The sequence below is a fragment of the Xiphophorus hellerii genome, chromosome 23 (genome assembly GCF_003331165.1).
Source record: "Xiphophorus hellerii strain 12219 chromosome 23, Xiphophorus_hellerii-4.1, whole genome shotgun sequence".
In the NCBI taxonomy this organism is placed as follows: Eukaryota; Metazoa; Chordata; class Actinopteri; order Cyprinodontiformes; family Poeciliidae; genus Xiphophorus; species Xiphophorus hellerii.
Genome location: NC_045694.1, coordinates 4,711,042 through 4,732,560, shown reverse-complemented (window position 1 = coordinate 4,732,560; position 21,519 = coordinate 4,711,042). Strand labels below are relative to the sequence as shown.

Genomic DNA, 21,519 nt, shown 5'->3' with positions numbered 1-21,519 from the left:
TCTAAGTATAAGGTCAAGGCTTTTTCAACAGCAAAAGTGGAACCTACTCAGTACGCTCTTGTATCCAAACATATATCCTTGCATAAAACTGCTCAAATGTGACAGCTTTGAAAGAAAAACATCTTAAAGTGCTGCCTTGTAACTGAGGTCCAACATCTGTGTCAGAATGAAAAAAAGGCTTCAAAAGAGCCAAGTCCAGCACTCTGCAGGCAGCTGCTGAAGGACACAGAGAATACAGCGTGAAGTTTTACGGTCCGGCCTGCAGCGAGGCATGATGGGAAGTAATAACCACATCATTACCAACAGGGCCTCGGCCTTGTCAGGCGTCAGAAGAATAAAGAGAGCATGCAGAGTTCACACTCGAGCTGCCAGTCCATGGCGCTGTGGGACTCGGTCCCACGATGACATGCTGCGACACATACACAAATATTTATCAGCCTGGTGAAACTCAACCGTGCCTTCTGTCTTCTGAAAGAGTGCATCTGCCTGGACACACATAGCTGCTCGTCTGGCTGCCACAGCTCTGCTTCCGCTAGTGTTCTGCCAAGTCAGGTCAGAGTTCACAGGTCTGCCTTGGACGGCTCCTGAGAGCCTTGCTACTCATCGGATCGCTCACTCATTATCAAATAGCTGCATCAAGTGGCATGAAACACTCCGCGGGATCATGTGTAAATCTGCAAGAGGAGGGATTAGCACTGAGGCAGCTGGCATGCCTGAAGTCTGCAGGCTTTCAGCGGGAAGACGGAAACATACATAAAGAATGCAAAGACATATACCAACTGTGTACCGCACTTACATAAGGAGTCCTTTTGAAGGATTATGATAAAAACCACTACATATTCCAGGAAAACGCTTGTCAGTCTGCTGACATTATAAAAATAAAATAGCTGTTAACAATGAAATTTATGATTCAGATACTGGTAAACCTCAATGACTAAGACATGACCATGAAACCTCTCCAAAGCCACAGGAGATACTAAACCTTATTGGACAAGCAATGCTCTGCAAAGCCAGGAGTTCCCAACAAATGTATTGTTTGTTCATTTTATTTCTTGTTAACAAGTTCACACAAAAATTTCTTGACTCATTCTTAAGACAAGATTGGAACATAGACAAAGAAGAAACTGTAAAAGTTGTAAGTAGAGCTTTGGTTTTGCAGAATGTGTTAAGCAGCTTGCAAATTAAGAGGTCTAGCATAACTTTAATTTATGTCTGGACTCTTAAAAATGTTGTGAATGTGATTTTTTGTGGTTGCTTTTCAGTAATGTTATTTTCCATCAAATAAAAATACATTACAGAATATTATTTTATCTAATATAAAATTAACTTTCAGAACTACAGGACTACAGTTCAGCACACATAGCAGCTTAATAGTAGAAGAAACAATGATATTTGCTGGAAAGTCAACCTGCAGCAACTTACAGCAAATATCCAGCACTGTGCAAAAACTCCCGAGTCACCACTTACACTTTATAATTTGCTTCACTCGGGTATAAATGCCTTTTCATATGTTAAAGAGTTCTTTGTAAATATTTCTGCAAGCATTTGTGTACGCAAGACAACAAACTCTGACCTGTGAAACAATTGAGCATAAAAAAGCTCAAGGAATAAAAGAGTGGTGTTGTTTAACAGACAACCTAGCAAAGAACCAATCTATTATTAAATGCTTAATCACTTTGAAGCCACCATCCTGTCTCAGATACATCCATTGTTACAATTTTTTTATGTCAGTATAGATGATCAATAAAGGATGATGCATTTCTTGAGTCAACAACATTTTTTGGTGTTAGACGTTTGAGAAAAATAGACTTGATAAGATTTAAGAGTTCTTGCAGAGAAAAACTGAAAGTAATGCAGACCTAGGAGGTAAAAGCCCTGTGGAAAAAGACAGACTGCAGAGCAAGATTTGATGCAAATAAAAACCACAAGTGACAAGAGAAAAAGCTGTTTGTTTAAGTTTGATGCAGGTCTTATTATCTGAAACAAACTTCCACCCACTTGTTTGGTAATCACATTTTTTTTCATGTTTCAAAAACGTCTTGGACATGTAAAACCAATGATATGTATTTTAGTCTTGTGCTAGAGGTGGGCCAAGCGGAGACATCCCAAACACATGTATGTCAAATGTGCCAAGTATAGGCACTTGTAATGAAGCGTGATGTAACAGCATTCACTGTGAGTTGATCAAATGCAGATCAAACTTCTTACATCTGTTAAAGACAAGACTTTCAGCTACTACTCATCTGCATCTTCATGTGTACTTATGTCATTTAAGGACTTGTTTTCACAGCCAGGAACAAGAAAAGTGCAAAAAGGAGACTTGGAAAACTTTTAGATAACCTGCAAAATGATATTTGAAGTGGCATATTTATGCTGTAATCCTCTTTTTCATTTAGCCACTTTAGCTTTCACATTCAGGCTGTGGAACTGTCAGTGAAGGCTCAGCAGGAGCCCCCTGGAGGAGATACAGATACACACTTCTGTTATATCTGATCACCCCCTCTTTGTAATATCATAAGAACGCAATGTCCTGGGAGGGAGAATTCATTACGATCTGCCTCTCAACAGCAGGCCAGCCAAGTTTAGACGTTTTTGCATGATTCATTTGAAGTGGATGGTTTTATTTTATTTTTTTTTGTTTTTTTTGTTTTTTTTTTCCATCTCTGTGAGCTACGTGTCAGTGCCAGAGAAGCCAAGCAGGATAACAGTAGAGAAATGAGAAAAGGGTGCCAAGATTCAGTGGGTTGTTGAGAAAGTATACAGTAACGATGGTGTTTATGGTTGAAGGCATGTAACAGGGGTATACAGACACAAACACGAGCAATTCAATTTAAAATGGTTCATTGTTTGAAAGGGAAGAACGTAGAGTCTGCTCTAAGAACAGCACTTTGTTAAATTACACCTTGACATCCCAACACAATAGACCCTGGTGAAAATTGTGGCGAATAGAAAAATCAAAGAAACAATAGAGCCAAAATAGCCAAAATGTCAATAAACAAAATTGAAACTGCAGCTTTCCCTTTTGTCTTTTAACTTCCCCAAAAAGTCAGCAGCTCAGGATGCAAAAAACTTTAATAAAAATGTCAGTTTACTCAGACAAAGCCTGTAGCGCTGCAGCTCAGGTACCTCAGTCATGAGCAGCAGCCTGAGTCACGTTGACTAGACCCCGCACAGCACTGCCCAGAGCCCTCACCAGCTGCTTTCAATTAAACTGACCCAAATGGAGAGGGGAAAGGAGGCCTGCATTCACCCAAAAATGTTTAGCTGCTTCAAGCCAGGAGCTCTTACCGCTCTCTGTGTCTGACAGCAGATAAGTTGTTCAGAAATTGCGTAAACAAAAAAGTTTTGTTGGTTATCCAAGAACCAAACTCCTCTAGTTGCCATGCAGAAGCAAGAGAAAATGTTTACAGGCAATCTTTGCATCCAGTCTGCGCTGTGATACTTGACTGCAGAATTATAACGTTCAAATACAGAGTAAGCAGCGCCAAACACAACACTGATCCAAGAATCTGCCTGAATGAGATAATAACCATGCTAGCTGAAGATCATACTTTGCAGTTATTGTCTCTGAAACCACAAGCTTTTTTTTCTGAGACGTTCGACTCTCAGCAAACAACCGCAGACTTTCAGTGAAATGACCCCTGGCAGAAAAACGTGGAAGGCCAGTTTAGCCAGTGAAGAACAGCCTTCTTTGTGTTTAACGTGTTGCTGCACGGAAACACCTGAAGAGAAGCACCTGCTAATCGTGTAAAAGCAAAAGACAACCTGTCACAGTATGACAGCTGAGGGAAATTAAACGGTCATCTTGAGTGAATCTAATGTTCCAAGTCAAAATGTTGACTCCTGTCATTGAGGTGGAGGTGATTTTGACATGCAACATTCTTGCAGACCAGCCCAACATTCCTGTCTCCTCCCGTTTTACAAAGGCTCCTCAAAAATGGCTTGAGGATCCAAAATTCTCCAGTCGCTAGGCCAAATTGATGTCCTCCAGTAAATCCATTGTTCATTGAAAGTCTCTTCTACAGTTTATTTATTTAACACCAAGAAAAGGAATCTTGTATCTGATTTAGCCACTAGTTTCGTCTGTTGTCCTTAAGTCAAATAAAACAAAAGATGCATAACACTGGAATTTAAATCAATAAAAGCAACACACCGTCAGAAAATCTGAGTTCATCAAATTCATTTCCTTATCCAATGTAGTTTTCTGACTATTACAACTACTGCATCATCACACAAAAACAGGAGGTAGTTGGTGCCAATATCAGAACTTAAGGCAATCCCATAGGATAGAAAACAAATGACAAGTTGCATTTAAACAACACAAAGAGTTCTTAACATTTTCTTTATTTCAATTGGTCAGTTTTCAAAATACTTAATGGGGTAGAAGTACTGAATAAATAATTAAATCTTTCCCACCGAACAGTTCAATAAGAACAGGAAGGAAAGAATTTGAAAAGCAATAAAACACATACAAAAAACTTCTACAATGGGAAAAAAATCCCCCAGAAGAATTTAGCAGACAATCGTGGATACTCAAGGTTTTCGAGGAGGCCAAGCAGCTGTCAAACGAAGAGCATGAACAGAGTTACGACTACCACTCTGTTGCACGATTTTAAAAAAAAAGTACAACTTGCACAGAAATTGACTGCCGGAAAAAAAGTCATGCAGGGACAATCTGTGAGGTGAAATATTTCAGTTTCAATATTGAAAGCAGCTGCAGATCAGCTGTGGTTTGGCCTTACTCTGAGCTAAGACTCGCACAACACACTGAGTAAGAAAATGATTTTGCAAAGTTAAAGAGTAAATCAGGTAGCAAATAGAAAAAGCAGTACGGTTTAAAATATATGCTTAATTTTCTTAATAAAGTTGTATTATTCTGCTTGCAGATCAAGAGAAACAGCAGATCTCCTGTTAGGAAACTCATGACATAATAGTGGGGATAGATTTTTAAATTTTGTTGTGCTTTCTTTCTTACAAAATGACAATAAAAGGAATTCTGATTCTGATAACAATACAGTTAAGCTAGACAATAAATCAATAACAATATACATTCTGATAGAGACGTGGTCAATACTAATAGATAATCTGAGAGAAATCTTCAATATTTACAATATTCACTAAACTCTGATTCAGAACCACACAACATTATGGGGGTTGTAGACAGCTATCGTGGCCAACTAAGCCAGGTTGACATCAAATAACTCAGTCATTGGTTACCTGGTAACTCACTGATTATTTGGTTATCTAGCAGCAACTTGTTGGATAACTTGCACAACAGCAGTTTAAGGTTTGCCATTGTGCCGCATAACTGCTTAAAAATAAACGACATGGAGATGAAACTGTGGATAAAAGACAAAATACTGCCACCAGTTTGGCAGTATTTCAGATATTTAAAACAAAAAACAAATCAATGATTATCAGTATCGACTGATATGAAACATCATGACATGTTTTCCAGCCATATCATCCAGCCCTGCCACAGCAAGGTTCTCGCTGTCTGGTGCCACTCTATCTTTGCTCATTCCTTTTCTTCACCCTGCTGCTCTTCGCTCTTTGTCCTCCATCCATCCCCCACATCACTCCTAAATTATCTGTCCAGGCTGCAGGAGATTCCCCTTCCTGCCTGTGGGTCGCTTGTCTTACTACAATGAGGTGTTTGCATGTGCACCCCTGACTGCATGCATGAGAACGCAGCCGCTCTGTCTCATCGGATGTCCCCAGAGGCGGGATGCTCTGGAAAAGGGCCGGTTGTACTCAAAGTCACTCAGGGGTGGTGCTGATTGATGGCTGGCTGGAAGTGAGATGTGCAAGAGAGCAGCGATCCCTTTAACTTCTTTTTTTTTTTTTTTAAAGACATGAAGCAGAGTCAGGTCAGCTCTGAAAACAATGGAAATTGGCTTTGTGTATTTCTGCATGTGGATAAGTTGGAGTATTTGTTGATGCTAGGGAGCTCTGTGAGTCACGTGGAAGAATAAATCACCCCATAGCTGGGATCCATTATTACCGCAGAGAACTCGTGCCAAAATCAACCCAGTGCTCTGCTTCTTTCTCTCTAACTCCATTCGTTTTACAAGTGAAAGTAGTGGAAATTTTTTTTTTTGGAGCTGGAGAGACTTGGGCATTTTTTATGGTCTCCTCACAGTCAGAGCAGAACAGAAAGAAGGGATGAAGACTTCTCTGAGATGGAGTCCTAACAGGGAAAGACTTATTTTCTCAGTGAAAATCTGCAGCTCAACTGCACTCAATCAAACTTACTTCGGTTCAGTTGATGTAAAGCTTGGAAATTTTACTTCACAGCTTCTGACGCACCTTTCTGATTGCACTTAACGAAATCCTAAATGGCTCCCTTTTGATCTCGCCTAATTCTGCAGACCAAAGCAGAAATGCTTGCCCCGAGGAGGTTCTGACTATTTTGGTCTCACATTTGGTCGGCGACTGTGCGCTTAAGACTAAGGAATGACCCCCACCCAAATGAGGCATGACAATCAAAGTTGCACTACAACAGAAATGTATCTCTGATGTGAAAATAAACCAGATGATGCAAAACTCTGACCAGCGAGCATGTGCACAGCTCAGGCCACAGTCATTTATTATTGTAACTTGAAGTCCTGCGTCAACTTTGCATGAGTGAAGAGAGAAAAGCTGCGGACAGTCGACCACAGAGCAGACAGACCTTTTCTTTTAATACACATTCGCGTTCCCTTCACCAGCATATTTTGTGTTTATAAATAGATGATGTGAATAATGTGTGTTTTAACCTGTTTACAGAAGTGGAGGGCAGGGCTACCACACAGAGACAATTCAGTTTGCCACAGATGACAATTCAAGAAATGTCAAAAAGTTTAATTTCGAGCTCCATTGTAATGTTGTGTATTTGAATCTTACACTGAACATGTTTTATTTAACTGTTTAGCGAAACTGCAAATATGATCCCTCCTTTAAATGTTCGACTCTTTCATTGTCTCCTCACACGATAAACCTCACGTCATAAAAGGGATTGACTAAAGAGTATTCAGGTTTAATGTAAGGCTGTTGGTTCTGCTCTACCCTACTCTTCCCTACTGCAAACATTTTCACAAACTCTGCCCTAAAATGGCCTCTCTTGGAAACTCACAGACTCCAGGTAAACCCTACAGGACAACTCAGTTTTGTGGACCAGAAGCGGCCTAAAATCCCCATTCTGAAAGAATATTTGGATAATTATGCATGATTATCTGACGAAGGCTAAGAAATTCTTTAACTCCTCTAATTGTTTATTTTATACAAGAAAGTTAAGCTAAATTGACAGTAACAGAACATGAATAAACTTCCTCACATCCTGATCATCCAAACCTTTTTGGATACAAACTCACAGAACCAACAAAGAGCTAAAACTGTGAGTCTGCAGAAGAAACAACAGTGGCAGAAAAATCCATTTTCCTCATTGCAGATTTGTCCTGTTGCTTTAGGCACATTTAAGTGTAAACCTGAGTAAACAAAAAATGCAGCTTTAAAAAGATGATTTGATTTATTAAAGGAAAATAATGTATCTTCCCCAACCTGGCTCAATGTGAAAAAGTAATTTTTCCTGTTAACCTAATATCTGGTTGTAGCTACTCTTGCCAAATAGGTTTTATTCAGGAGATTTCTTGATTTTACAGCTCATACAGTATGTTATTCAGGTCTGGGTCTGGCTGGTGAAATTGAACAGAGGAGGCCAAGTTGATTTTGATTGTGATTTTTTTTTTCCTTTAATAAATGAAATTATGGTTTTAAAACTTACTTTTACATTTATTCAAGTTGGATATTAAAATTAAACTTATGATATAAATGACAAAAAAGAAAAGATGGAAAAAATATGTCAGGGTGAAAGTGCTTTTTCACCTAATGCTTCGAGCAGAATAACATTTTTCTGACCTTTTAAAATCCTCTTGACAGACATGAGATGCTGCTGTTCAACCACAATAACAGATCCAAAGACTTTAATGAGCTGAAGTCCTGATAAAGAACTGAAGAAATGTTAAAGCTCGTCACCGAGGATCAAACAAGGTGGAGAGCAGCCAAAGATATTCAACACTTCTGAATGGAGAGACATAAAACGAATGAAGCAAGACAAACCCAAGCAAACAAGAAAAGACTCGCAACAAATAACGGTCTTTGATAGCCACATATTCATAATAAACTACATTAAACAGACTTATTTTGCTTGCCACAACCATTCAAGTGTTCCTGCAGCTGATTGAGAGTTTGAACTTGTGGCCAGCGTGTCTGTGTGGCTTTATGTGTTCTTGGCAGCATCTGCCTGCATGCATCTATGCACGACTGAATGTTTATCCGACTTTTATTGCGATGGTGTCTCGTAAAAAAACGTTGTGAGACAAGCCGGCCCTCATCAGCACCGGCCGACCCGATGTCTGCTGGGACCACCTACGAGAAGACCAGCAAGCAGATGCCTCACCTTGTCGATGACCATTTAAAAAGCGCTTGTCCGTCCAGATTATCCTGTGAATTACAACTTCGGTCATGGCCAGTGCATCACAGCCTCTGCTAAAGTACATGCGGACAATTAGATACACAAAATAGTGCAATCAGACCGTGAATTACAATGCACAAGGATGTAGTTTGTTCTGCATCATTCCTCTTCCCTCCTCTGGGAACCCTGAAGTCTGCGTATTAAGTTCTGTTCATGAATCCCAGGTTTGGTTTGAGACAAACAAAGACGAGCGGAGCTCTGATGTGTAACAATGGTCGACCTTTCCCTAGAAACTGCTGTCATCAACACTTCAAAAAATATTAATACTCTCACGCAGAGACAGAAATACACAAAACCCAGCATCCGTATCAAATCATCCAGCTGTACATGACCTTCTTCTGCCGGCTCGCTGACCTGGCTGACTGTGTCGGTTTTGTGTTTCAGTGAGTCTCTTTTTCTGGCTTCTCTAAAACCTTAACACGGTCTCTGATGACTGAATCACTTTTTCACTGGTGTTCGTATTCAGGATAATTTAGTATCACAAGAATATCAAAGCAGCACAAAATGGAATCAGAAAGACAATTTATCGATTTTTAGATCTTGATGCTAAACTGTCTAGATTAAATACATAAATGAATTGTGTAGGGACATTTTTATCTCATAATATATTCAATATCAGATTAATACAGTTATAGCACATTATCTGGTAAATAATTTGCACCACAAAACTCATTCCCATTTAAATCAGAATTTAATTGGGAAATAAATGTAATAATAATTGAATAGTAAGTAAGAAAGAGAAAAAAAGTAACATTTTATGTTTCTTCGAATATTTTGTAGGATTGTCTGTCTCATTAAAACTGTAAATCTTAACATTTTGGAAAATTGTATGTGACACACCAACACAAAGCAGAAGATGAATATGACATGAAAAGAAATTAAGACATAATTTTGTTTGTTTTAATAATAAAATCCATCCTTCAAATTTCTAACAATTCGTAAATAGCATTCATCTGTGTGTAATTTAATATGAATTTATACTGCGAAGCAACCAAAAATGCCCAGGGCAAATTTGGAGGAACAACACAGATCAACAACTCAACTAAAAGTTATGCACTTTACAAATCTGGAGTGATAAGGAAGAAAACATTGTTTAAAGACAAAATTGAGAATTATTGATGAGGCCAAAACTAAGCATTTAGAAATGAAGGAGGAAAACACAGAACACAATCCTGGAGGAAAAATGAAGAGGATGCGAAAGACTTGAACCTGAGGTGGAGGTTCACCTTCCAGCAGAAAATGTCCATAAACATCAGCAGACTGACGCATTAAAATTCTCCAGATTTGAATCTAACTGAAAATATGTGGCGAGATTTGATAATGTATGTTGACAGATGTGCAGTGGCCTGTTTTAAAAAAAATGAACTTTCCAGATGTGCAAAGCGACTACAGACGTATCCCAAAAGTTTTCCAGCTGGAATTGAAGCAAAATGTGGATTACAGAGGATTTTAATCAGGAAGAACAAATATAAACGCACACCACACTTTTCAGATTTTACATGTAAAAATGTTCAATGTTATATTTCCCTTATATTTCACAGTTACACACTACTTTATGTCAGTCTGTCACACAAAATAAAATGCATTGAAGTTTTAAGTGGTAATGTTACAAAACGTAAAGCATATTAAAGTGTCTAATGAATTTAAAGGGAATTTCAACTATTGAATAGAGTTTAGAGTAAAATGTTTTGGGCTTTGTGTTATCTCCAAAATTACCCGGTTCCTTCTGAAGACCCTGAACTGTTCCCTCCCTGCTTTCTTCCCATGACTTCTTGCAATAAGCACCCTTTAAGAAACATTGTCGCCACAACACTTCCTCCATTCCTACAACTCCTAACTTCACCACTTGACATCTCCAGAAGAAACCTTGAACACACTCTTTTCTTAAATCCAAGTACAACTCTTACAGGTGATGAGAGGGGAGGACAGCTGGCTGTCAGGAGAATCCATGCACACTCCTAAATCTGCCAGGGTGAGACGTTGGCCCAGAGAAAAGAATAATAATAGTCCAGCAAAGTCCCTGACGGGGCAGCACAACACTTTATCTGAACAGGCAGAACAAAGGAGGGCCTGTGAAACGCTTCCACTGTGTTTACTTTACAGGGGAACAATGCCTTTAAGAGGAGGGGGCAAGAAGTGATGTGGCACTTTGGGCCTCTGAGAGAATAACAGCACTTCAATTTGATTAGAAGGGAGTTCAGAAAGCTTTTGTTGCTTGCCAGTTTATGGCTACAGAGACGCTGGGATAAAACATAGGTAATAAACAGAAAAAAGGGAGATCTGCATTATTCTGAAGAGGTTTTCTTTTGTTTCTGTCAGAAAATAAAGAAATGTCTGATGGAATACTAAACATGTAGCTTGATAAACAGGTATGGAGTTTAAAAAGTTTTTATAAGCATAGTGATGGAAAAAAACTTAATACACCCAGCTGTTTATAAAAAAGTGTGGTCACCTGTCTAAAAGCATGGGTGTTTGGTGGTTTGCTGATTATGGTTTTTACATAATTTCATTCAACCAAGACATTTTATTCAGTTAACAAGGCTGACATCTCTCAAAGGATTATAAAGAAATGCAGGACCATTAATTTATTTTAAAAAATAGCATTTCTTAACATTTTTTTTTGAAAAATAACTTGTTTGTAATCACAAAAATACTTCTCCAAAATCAATTTAAAACAATTTATCTTTCGTTCCCATCACCCTAATCCCTATCTCCGATTTCAGGCTGAAGTTGGTATTCTCCCTGGACAACTTCAAAAAGTTAATCTTTCCTTCAGTCAGAAGAAACACCTAAATGTGCACCAAAGTATGAATAATTTTGTCTTAGCTGAACAGGTATTGACCTTAAAGAAGCTAATCAAATTGTCCAGTTGCACAGTTTAAATTGTGAAATTGCCAAAAACAGAAGATGATTCTGCAGGCCTCAGTTAGGATGTAAAATGTGGAACCCTGGACAGTCAGTGTGTGGCTCAGTTGGCATTTGAATGAACCAAAACACTTCTGGAACATTTACATAAAACCATTGAAAATATTTGGCCATGTTGCGCAGCATCATGTTTGGAGAAAACCAAACAATACAAACACTTCGTACCAACTTTCAAACACGTTGATGGAGGAGTCAGAGTTTGGGCTTTCTTTTGCAGCAGCAGGACTCTGGGACCACAAGCATAATCCAGTATTCTCAACTAAACTTGGTCATCAACAGGACAATGATCCCAAACACAACAGCTAATCTGTCACAAAAGGGCTGAACAAGAGAAGAAACAAGGTGTTGCAACCATTTAGTTGAAGTAAATCCATCTGTCCATCCATTCATTATCTTCCGCTTAATTTGGAGCAGCTTATCTGCAATCAAGGATGTTTTATTTTATTTATCAATAATCAAGATACTGCTGGTGGAACAGTCATTTGTAGGATCCTTTCAAATATTTCAGAAAGTATCATGGCCCAAGTGTTTATTTATGGGCTCCTTCTGAGAAATACAACAGCCAGAGTTTGGTCCAGCCAACCACATCCATGTAAACAAACAAAACTTGTTAAAATAAGAACTGGGTGCAATAAAATAAATTGCACATTTTATTCTGAATTTCCAACATTTGGAGAGCAGGCCAGTCTCCTCTTTGATCAGCTCATCTAATTGTCACGAGTCAAACCATTTTTGAACAAATACCAGTGGTTAAATAGCCCCTTTGTGAAAACTAATCACTTCTCCTGTCATTTGTTTGTAAATGTAACAAACTGAAGGCGATTCATATGAGGAAGGTGGCACACAAACCCCATTCCAGTGATCTGAGGCTGCTTAACGGCTGATGAGAAACACGTGCTGTGACACCAGTCGTGGCCCAGAGTGGAACGGAGAGCGCTGGATGGGATTCAGATGTGAGTGAATCCACTGGGAGTTCAGGGGGTGGAGGTTCTCCCCAGCTCCAAACAAGAGCAATACAGGATGTGATGAGGCAAAACCTTTGAACAAAATAAAAAACATCCTCCTTAACTCTGCAAATTCCTCAACAACAATAGATAAAATGGCTGCCAAGATTTTTTTTCTCATCATATTTACCAAACGTTGCAAATAAATAAAAGATTTATGGGTAATGAGGTCATCCAAGAAGAAATTAAGTATTGCCACTTTGAAGCTACTAAATGGAAACATCCCATTATGGCTGTCTAACAGTGTGTACCACTGTTGGTCTACATGCAGACTGAAATGAGGTTTGCAGCATATGACCCAAATGCGATCCAGAAGGAAGAAACAGTTCTGCAGGGCTGATGCAAAGAACAAAAACTGACAAAGTTTGTGAGGTGTTTTAAGATCGCTGCTCCCGATAAAGAATCTCCAGCCGAATTCCTTTTGTCCGAATTGTTTTTAAAACGTCACACATGCCGCATAGCAGAGCGTGACATGCCAGCTTTCCCTCATGCATCCAATCAATGGGGGGAAAATGAGAAACTGAGAATGTGAAAGGGTCACAACCCCAGGGATGGAAGTGATCCCCCAGTTGCTACTGGGTATCCTGTGTATAAACACAGCAGTGGAAAAACATTAGTCTAAGTCTGTAGGTTTATGCTGTAGTGCTATTAGGTCTCACAGACAGAGAGGACACCAAACACTTTCGATATGACCTGCTCATTCATCCTGGATGTTGAGCTCACTGCAGTGCAAAACTAAACCATGTTCATATGAACTCATCCCCTTTTATTACTCTATAACAAACATCTAACTTCATGCAATAAATCAAGAAAGTAATCCATAATTTGAAAGTAGGAGGACAATGACACATGGATTTTAAAATTTTCACAAATAACAATTTGAAAAGTGTGGAGTATATTTGTTTTCTGTCACGTTTTACGCTGATAGACCGAAATAAAAAAAAACTGATGTAACCTAATAAGGAAATGGATTCCTCTGGTGTGCAAACTGATAGGCATGCAAAGAGAGCATACATCATACAAGCAGCCAAGAGGTAAATGGCAACTCTGGTGGTGCTGCACATATGCACAGCTCAGGTGAGAAAATCTGTCGACAGAACAGCTATGAGTTGTGCAACTTAAATATTTGGCTTATTTGATAGAGGGACAAGAAATGTGGTCAGAGTTAATAGGAAGATAGATGAAGCTAACTAAAGGGGAAACTTGAAATAAAACTTCTTAGAGGCAGCATCTGACTTACGACGAGAGAAGATAATGACCCTAAACATGCAGCAACAGTTACAAATGAGTTATTTACATCAAAGCAGATTTATATGCTACAAAGGCTCAGTCAAAGTCCAGACCTAAATCCAACAGAGGACTTAGGTCATGACTTAATAATGAATGTTCACAGATGCACTCCTAACCTGACTAAGCTTGACTTATGTCACAAACACACAAATGACTTGCAGGTGTTATTCATAGTATTAACTCAAAGGCTAACGAGGCTAAATACAAATGCATGCCACACTTTTCAGATTTAATTTTTTTTAAATATTAAATATCCACTTACAGTTATGTTCCACTTTTTTGTTACGCGGCTTATCACATGAAATCCCAATAAAACACACTAAAGTTTGTTTGTATAGTACTTTATAGGGCACTAATAATGCTTTCCAGCAAATGGATTGTTAAAATGACACAATTTAAGCCTAGACTGAAACCAAACCAAAGTGTAAGATTTGATCATGGAAAAGTGAAGCTCTTTATTCTCTATTTAACTCAACAACCTTGTAAGCAGAGAAGCAGATTGCTATCTCAATTGGAAGAAAAATGAGAGAACATCTGATATTTCAATATGACATTCACAAACTGTTACAGTTACATCTGCTAACATAATATCACAGTTTGTCTCTGATATTTAAAACTAACACAAACCCATCTCCAAGAAAAGAAGCAGCTTGCGTCTTTTTGTTGTTTTTTGATTGAAGCTTGTCATAGCAAGGTGTATGAGGTCTGGTTAATGGTTTATAAAGTAATTTAAAAAAATCACATTTGGTTTTGATTTTACTGGCAGCAAGCCATCAGCCAACCGAATCAGGCCTAAAGTTCTTACATTACATATCAAAAAATGAAAACAATGCATCACATTGTGAAAACTCACAGGGCAACTTAAATTTCTCTTAGACCTCAACATCTTTTTATAAAGTCTGTAGAGATCAGCCAATTTTAATGGTCACTTATTGACAGTGGAGCAGTTCCTGGTGGAATAAAGGTACCCCAGGACCACCCCAGTGCCAAAACACCCTCAGGCAGCTCAAACACAGAGAAATTCAGGCTCTGATATTGCATACCTGCACGGCAAAACCACATGAATAACTCTTTTTCATTTCTACAACATATATTATATGAAAGCACATCATATAACCACTGATAAGAATATGTTGGTGACGTAAAAGTAACAAAGGAGCTTGTAAAGCAGACATGCAAGACTGCCTTTTTATCAGGGCTATGATAGCAAAATAAAAGCCTGCTTTACTGATCTCCATTAGAATGCCAGTTTATTATACTAGTACTTTGGAATTTATTAATCATATTGTGTTGATGTCAAATAATTGCCAGTAGTTGAGTTCATGTCCTTCTCCTGCCAAGTAGATCAAACAAGCCATCTTTTGCTAAATTTAAGCTCCCTGTTAGGTGCTTTCAAAGAGTAAAACAGTCAGCAATGTTCTTACCTCAGCACGCTGTGTTCTGGGCTGGCTGGCATCTGTCTCAATGGCGTACACGTCCACCAGGTAAAGGTCGGACCCTTGTTCCCTGTCCAGCTCCGCAGCAGTCTGTATCACTCCAGTGTGGCGTCCAATGGTGAAAAGGCGTCCAACGGCTTTTCCTCCACTCCGCACTGCCACAATGAAATACTCCACTTTTGATGAAGAGCCCCTTGGACTTGAGGCATCCAGGGAGATGACATTTGTTCCTGGCGGCTGGCCTTCTTTAAGGATGGTTATGTATTTGGGCTGAGAGAAAACGGGTCCATCTATCCCTTGAAGGATGATTGTCAACTCAGTTCTGGAGGTCTTACGGTCGGTGCCGTGATCTGTTGCTGACACTGCCAGGGTGTACATGAGTCGAGATGGGACCAGCTGGGAAGCCAGGCGAATATCCCCGCTGTACCTGTCCATAATAAAGGTGTCTGCATCCCCTTCCAGAAGCTCATACTCCACTTCCCCATTTTCCCCATCGTCAGGGTCAAGGGCCATCACTGTTGTCAGTATGGAGCCAATAACAATGTTGGGCTCAGCCACGAGAGCATTCTGGGATACAAAAGTAGGAACATTGTCATTCAGGTCTGTGACCCATATTGTGACATTTTTTAATGCGAATCGTCGGAATTCAGCTGGAACTGCCTGATCTGTGGCTTTGATGGTCAGCTCAAACAGGTTGGAAAACTCCCTGTCAATTTCCTTATTGGTGTAAATGAGCCCAGAGCTTGGGTCGATGTTGAAGTGGCTCCCTCGAGGAATCTGCTGAACAATGGAGTACTGTAGCTGCCCGTTTATGTCTGCATCCGTGTCGTGAGCTATAATGGTCATGACCGAGGCTGAGAGAGGAAGATTTTCAGGGATAGATTTGAAAATGTCTCCAGGGGCAAATATAGGAGGATTGTCATTAAAATCCCGGACATGAATGACCACAGGTATGGATGAGGAGCGAGGAGGTCTACCGTTGTCCTTTGCAGTTATGTTGAGTTTGTAAAGTGATTGTGTTTCAAAGTCCAACTTTTTAATTAGAAAGATGCTGCCAGTGTTGGGGCTAATACTGAAAGTGCCGTGGTTGTTTGTGGCTGTGATGCTGTATGTTATGTCTGCATTCTGACCCGAATCTGCATCCGTGGCAGTCACAGACGCCACAAGCTCTCCTATCCTCATGTTTTCTAGCACATCCACAGACAGGGAGGATTTAGGGAAGGATGGGGAGTTATCATTTTCATCCAGAATGCTAATGCTCAGCAGACAAGAGGAAGACAATGGCACCGTTCCAGCATCAGCAGCTATAATTTTAAGTGAGTAAGAAGAAGTGGTTTCATAGTCCAGCTTTCCAACTAAAGTCACCTGTCCAGAGCTGCCATCTATCATGAACTGATGTTCCTCATTGCCCTCAATAATGTGATAATGAACAAGTCCATTTTTGTTCTCATCCACATCTGAGGCAGAAACCCGCAGCAGCTGAGTCATGTTTTGAGCTGACTCAGAGATGGAGGCCTGATAAACATCTTTGGTGAATTTTGGAGGGTTGTCATTGATATCTTGAATGTAAACCTGTACCTTGGCCTGATCTCTGAGAGGTTTGGGGAGACCCTGATCTGATGAGACGACAATAAAGCTAAACACAGCAGCACCCCTTTGCCTCATCAGTGATTCACGGTCCAGCTGCAGCGTGCTGGTAAGCTCCCCAGTGATAGTGTTCAGCTCAAAATTGGGTTGCGGGATTTCAAATGTGTATCTGACCTCACTGTTAGGGCCAAAGTCCTTATCCTCAGCAAAAACATACCCAACAGCTGATCCTCTCGTCTGCTCCTCCTCAAAATGAAACACATAATTAGTACTATTAAAGAGAGGACGGTTATCGTTCACGTCATCCAGGATCACAGTGACGTTTACTGAGGCGCTCAGTGGTTCCACAGCCCTGTCTTTGGCTTCAAGCACCAAGTTATATCTGTCCTGAATCTCTCTGTCCAACTCTGTTTTGATGTATAACTGTCCATCTGGAAAAATCCCAAACACATCACCCATGTTGCCACTGGTGATGTCATACATAATCTCCCCGTTGAGACCAGAGTCTTTGTCAGTGGCCTGCACTTTAAAGAACCGGCTGTTGACAGGTTCGGACTCTAGAATGATGACTTCGTATGAGAGCTGATCAAATACAGGTGAGTTGTCGTTGACATCATAAACGCTGACGATCAGGATTAGGCTGGAGGTTAGCCGGGGAACCCCCATGTCTGCAGCCATGACTTCGATCTCGTAAGAGCTTGTTGTGACCTCCAGCGGTCCAGTCAGTGTGATCAGACCATGCCGCTCATGGATGTGAAACAGGCCTTTTGGGTTCTCTTTCAGGCTGTAGATCACCATGCCGTTGGGACCTTCATCAGGATCCGATGCTTTTGCCTGGAATATTGCATGTCCTGTACTCCAGTTTTCCACAGCGCTCACATGCTCCATATTGTGAATAAAATGAGGAGCGTTATCATTTAAGTCCTTCACAGTTATGTTTACAAATGCCTCTCCTGTGATCTCGCCGGCTCTGGCTACAATTTTAAGCTGATAAAATTCTTGCTCCTCTCTGTCTATCTGACTGGATGCTGTGATCTGGCCTGCAATGTTCACAGAAAAAAGCCCCCTTTGATCACCTGAGGTGATCAGATAGGAAATGTTTGTGTTTAGGTCCAGCGTGGTGGCCGACACAGTGCCTATGACTGTCCCAAGTGCTACATTTTCAAACATGACAAAGCTGTACACCCTCTGATTGAAGACAGGTGGATTATCCTGTGTGTCTATAACAGTTACAGTCACAATGGCCTGGGTGTGTGAGCGCACGCCTCCCCCATCTGCTGCTGTCACCTGCAGCTGGTAAGCAGTTTTTTCCTCTCTATCCAGGGGTACTAGTGTTGTGATTTTCCCTGTATTGCTGTTAATACGGAATTTGGAAGTGTCTCCTGCTGTAATTATGTATTTGACAGTTCCATTTCTTCCCAAATCACGGTCTGTGGCTGAAACAGTGGTCACATAAGAACCTGAGGGTTCATTTTCTTTCACATTGGCAAAATACTGAACAGGGTAGAACACTGGTCTGTTGTCATTGATATCCCAAATGGTGATGTTGACATTTCCTACAGAGTGCAGTGGGGGGCTGCCTCCGTCTTCTGCACGGATATGGAGCAAATATGAGGCCTGATGCTCCCTGTCCAGCTCCACGCCTGTGCTTAATCGGCCCGACACGGAATCCAGACGAAACAGCTCCTGGATGCTGGCAGGGGTCTCTGCATCAAATGAGAACCGGATAGTTCCATTGGCCCCGAGGTCGTCGTCTGAGGCAGACAGCAGCACCAGCTCAGTGCCAGCAGGAGCATGCTCCACCAGAGAAACATGATATGTGCTCTGAGTAAAGGTAGGCACTTGGTCATTCACATCCGTGATGTTAACTATCAGTTTAGTGTAGGAAATCTTGGGCTGCAGCCCCTGGTCTTTGGCACTAATGTTGAGCACAATTTCAGATGCGATTTCTCTATCCAGCAAAGTGGCACTGGTAACCAGGCCACTGTTTTCACTGATGGAGAACCAGCCCAAAGTGTTTCCAGACACCAGAGAGTATCTCAGGTTGGCGTTCTGCCCAGAATCACCATCTGTTGCAGAAACCCCTTTAATGTAGCTGCCTTTTGGGGTTCCTTCACTGATATCTACTCTGTACAGTGTTTCCTGAAATATTGGGGGGTGATCATTAATATCATTCACAAAAATAACCAGACTGGCAAAGGAGGACCTGGCCATAGGTTTGCCATTATCTGAAACAGAAACAGTCAGATTATATGAGGAAATCCTCTCTCTGTCTAACACACTCGCAACTTTAATCAAACTTAGATTGGGCACAGAAGATGTGTGCACTTCAAAGTGTCTCTGCTCGTTGCCTCCTAAGATTGAAACAGATATGTTGCCATTAGCTGTGGATGAGTCTGAGTCTGAAACTGTGAGCAGAGCTACAACGGTGCCTATCTGTGCATTTTCATCAACAGAGGCAAATTTAGAAGTGGTGGGAAAATATCTGAACTTCACAACGGGGTCATTATCATTCACATCTAAAAGTTTTATTGTGGCTTCTGTCCGGCCTGACAGAGAGGGAACACCATTGTCTACAGCATGAATGGTCAGTGAGTACTCTTTCTTAATCTCATAATCCAATCCCTCCTTTATAACAATAGTACCTAATTTAGGATCAATTTGAAAAGGCGTCCCCTCATCTAAAAAGTACCTGATTTCAGCATTGGCTGCCTCATCCTGATCTGATGCTGTGATCTGCAGGATGTTCGAACCTACAGCTGCATCCTCGAACACACTGGCTTGGTACTGATCTAGCTCAAAAACAGGGGGATTGTCATTTATATCCTGAATAGTGACGTTTACTTGCAGGTAGCCAAACTTTTTCGGCTCTCCTTTGTCCTCCACTTCGATCAGGAGCTGGTAGAAGGAGGTAACCTCTCTGTCCAGACCAGCGGTTAAAACGAGATGCAGGAATGCCCCCTCCCCGCTGGGATTGACTGTAACATCCAGACTGAATCTCCTCTGCTCGTTCCCCTTCACTATCCTGTAAGTGGTGTGATCCACTCCGTTGCTTCCAATGTCAGAATCCGTGGCAGTGTCCAGGATCACTTGTCTCCCGCTGCTGGCGTCCTCCTTAAAGGACACCACTATGGACGCGTCTGGAAACACCGGAGAGTTGTCATTAATATCCAAAACCACGATCCGGACCTCAGTGGGGTAGGTCGGCTGGCTGGACAGCACCACTACGTTAATTACATCACTTTGCAAAACTTCTCTGTCAATCACCGATGATGTGGAAATGACTCCCGTGGTGCCGTTAATCGCGAAAAGTTTGTGGTTTTCGCTGAAACGGTACATAAAGCTGGGCTTGGTCTCTATCGTGCCCACATAGGTTCCGACAGGCTGCTCCTCCAGGACACGGAACTCTTGGCGGACTTGGCTGGACGCGCAGCTCCGCGGCAGAGTCCACAGCATCAGCAGAACAAAATGAAACCGGCCAAAGCCTCTAACTGTGAGCGCCATGGTCAGTCAACCTGTCCACCTTTCTCAGACAGAGTCCATGCCGATGATACATCAACTTTACAGAAGTTAGAGCCTCCACAGCATTGTATTCCACAAAGTGTCTGCAGCCAAAATTCAATGAGAAAAGCAGCAGCAACTCTTCCCCTCTATCCGCACTGAAGTGTCCCAGAAGTACTCCACAAGTGTTATTTCATCCAGCTGCAACAAAATCCTCTGGATGGAGGAAAATTATTCCTGCAGATCAGGAAAGTTTCATTTCAGTTTCTCTGATAGCCTTTTGTTTTTTGAGGTTTTTGGGGTTTTTTGCGCTGCTAGAAAAAGCCAGAAAAAAAGTTGCCAGATCCTTGGAGATGCATAAAGAAGTTTATAAAAAGTTAGGGCGCGCTGAGCATACGCGCACCGTCCCGGGGAATAACGGTGCTCCAGTCATATTGCGCTCAGGAGTCCCAGTAAGTTAGAACAAAGCTGGAGTGGAACAAATTCCCTCCCATCACTGATCCCATTGGATGTCCTGTCTTCTGTCTGCCCGCCCTCTGCCGGCCCTCCTTATGGCAGCTCAGCTGGTGGTGGAAGGTGTCAATCAAACATACAGGTAGCAATATCCCCCGGAGACATTAATTATAAATAATTGCTTATTTTAAAGCTGGATTAATTTCCAGAAGAAAGACAATATTTTATACACATTCAGATTGAAGAGGGGTGTTCAAAATGAAGATATTTAAAAAAAAAAGATACAAAAGTTATTTGGATACATTACATGCCTTACATTGTAAAAAATACAATGTCAATCTCACGCTTTATGTTGTTTAGTTTCAACATTTAAAGTCTTATAATAAGTATCTAGAATGTTACTTAATATTACAAGAAGTTAAGTAAAAGGTAAGGAAAAATACCCTTTAAGTGTCAAAAGTTGTAGCAGATTACAAATGCAAGTGTCAGGTTGTGGTCATTAATTTGCAGTCTACATACATTGACTGGTAAATAAATATAGCAGTTTAAATTGTCTACTCTAACATAAAAACAGGAGTGTAGTTTTATGTCTTAATATTGGTGATCTGATATTTATTTTACAACTTTATGTCAAACGTTGTTAGTAGGCTTACAAATATGAGTATGCACCACCATCTAGTGGTCATATTGTGGTACTACCAAAACAAAGTAGGTAAGAGAGGCTGATGACGATTATTCGTTTCAGCATCATAAAATGAGGACCTGCATAATGTTAAAACATGTATCACTACTTATTATTATTATTCATGTC

General features: G+C 40.7%; 1 protein-coding gene across 2 annotated transcripts in view; it reads right to left on the bottom strand.

Moving 5' to 3' along the window:
* The window catches only part of fat4 (FAT atypical cadherin 4), a 130,172-nt gene extending 109,370 nt beyond the window's left edge, over positions 1-20,802 (bottom strand). Inside the window, exon 1 of one of the 2 annotated variants that reach the window (XM_032554567.1) lies at positions 15,156-20,802. In XM_032554567.1, the coding sequence (XP_032410458.1) occupies positions 15,156-20,258 (5,103 nt within the window). In that variant the 5' untranslated portion in view covers positions 20,259-20,802. The remainder of the gene's footprint in view (positions 1-15,155) is intronic. The other variant, XM_032554566.1, reaches the window with a different exon arrangement.
* Between the last annotated feature and the right edge of the window lie 717 nt (positions 20,803-21,519).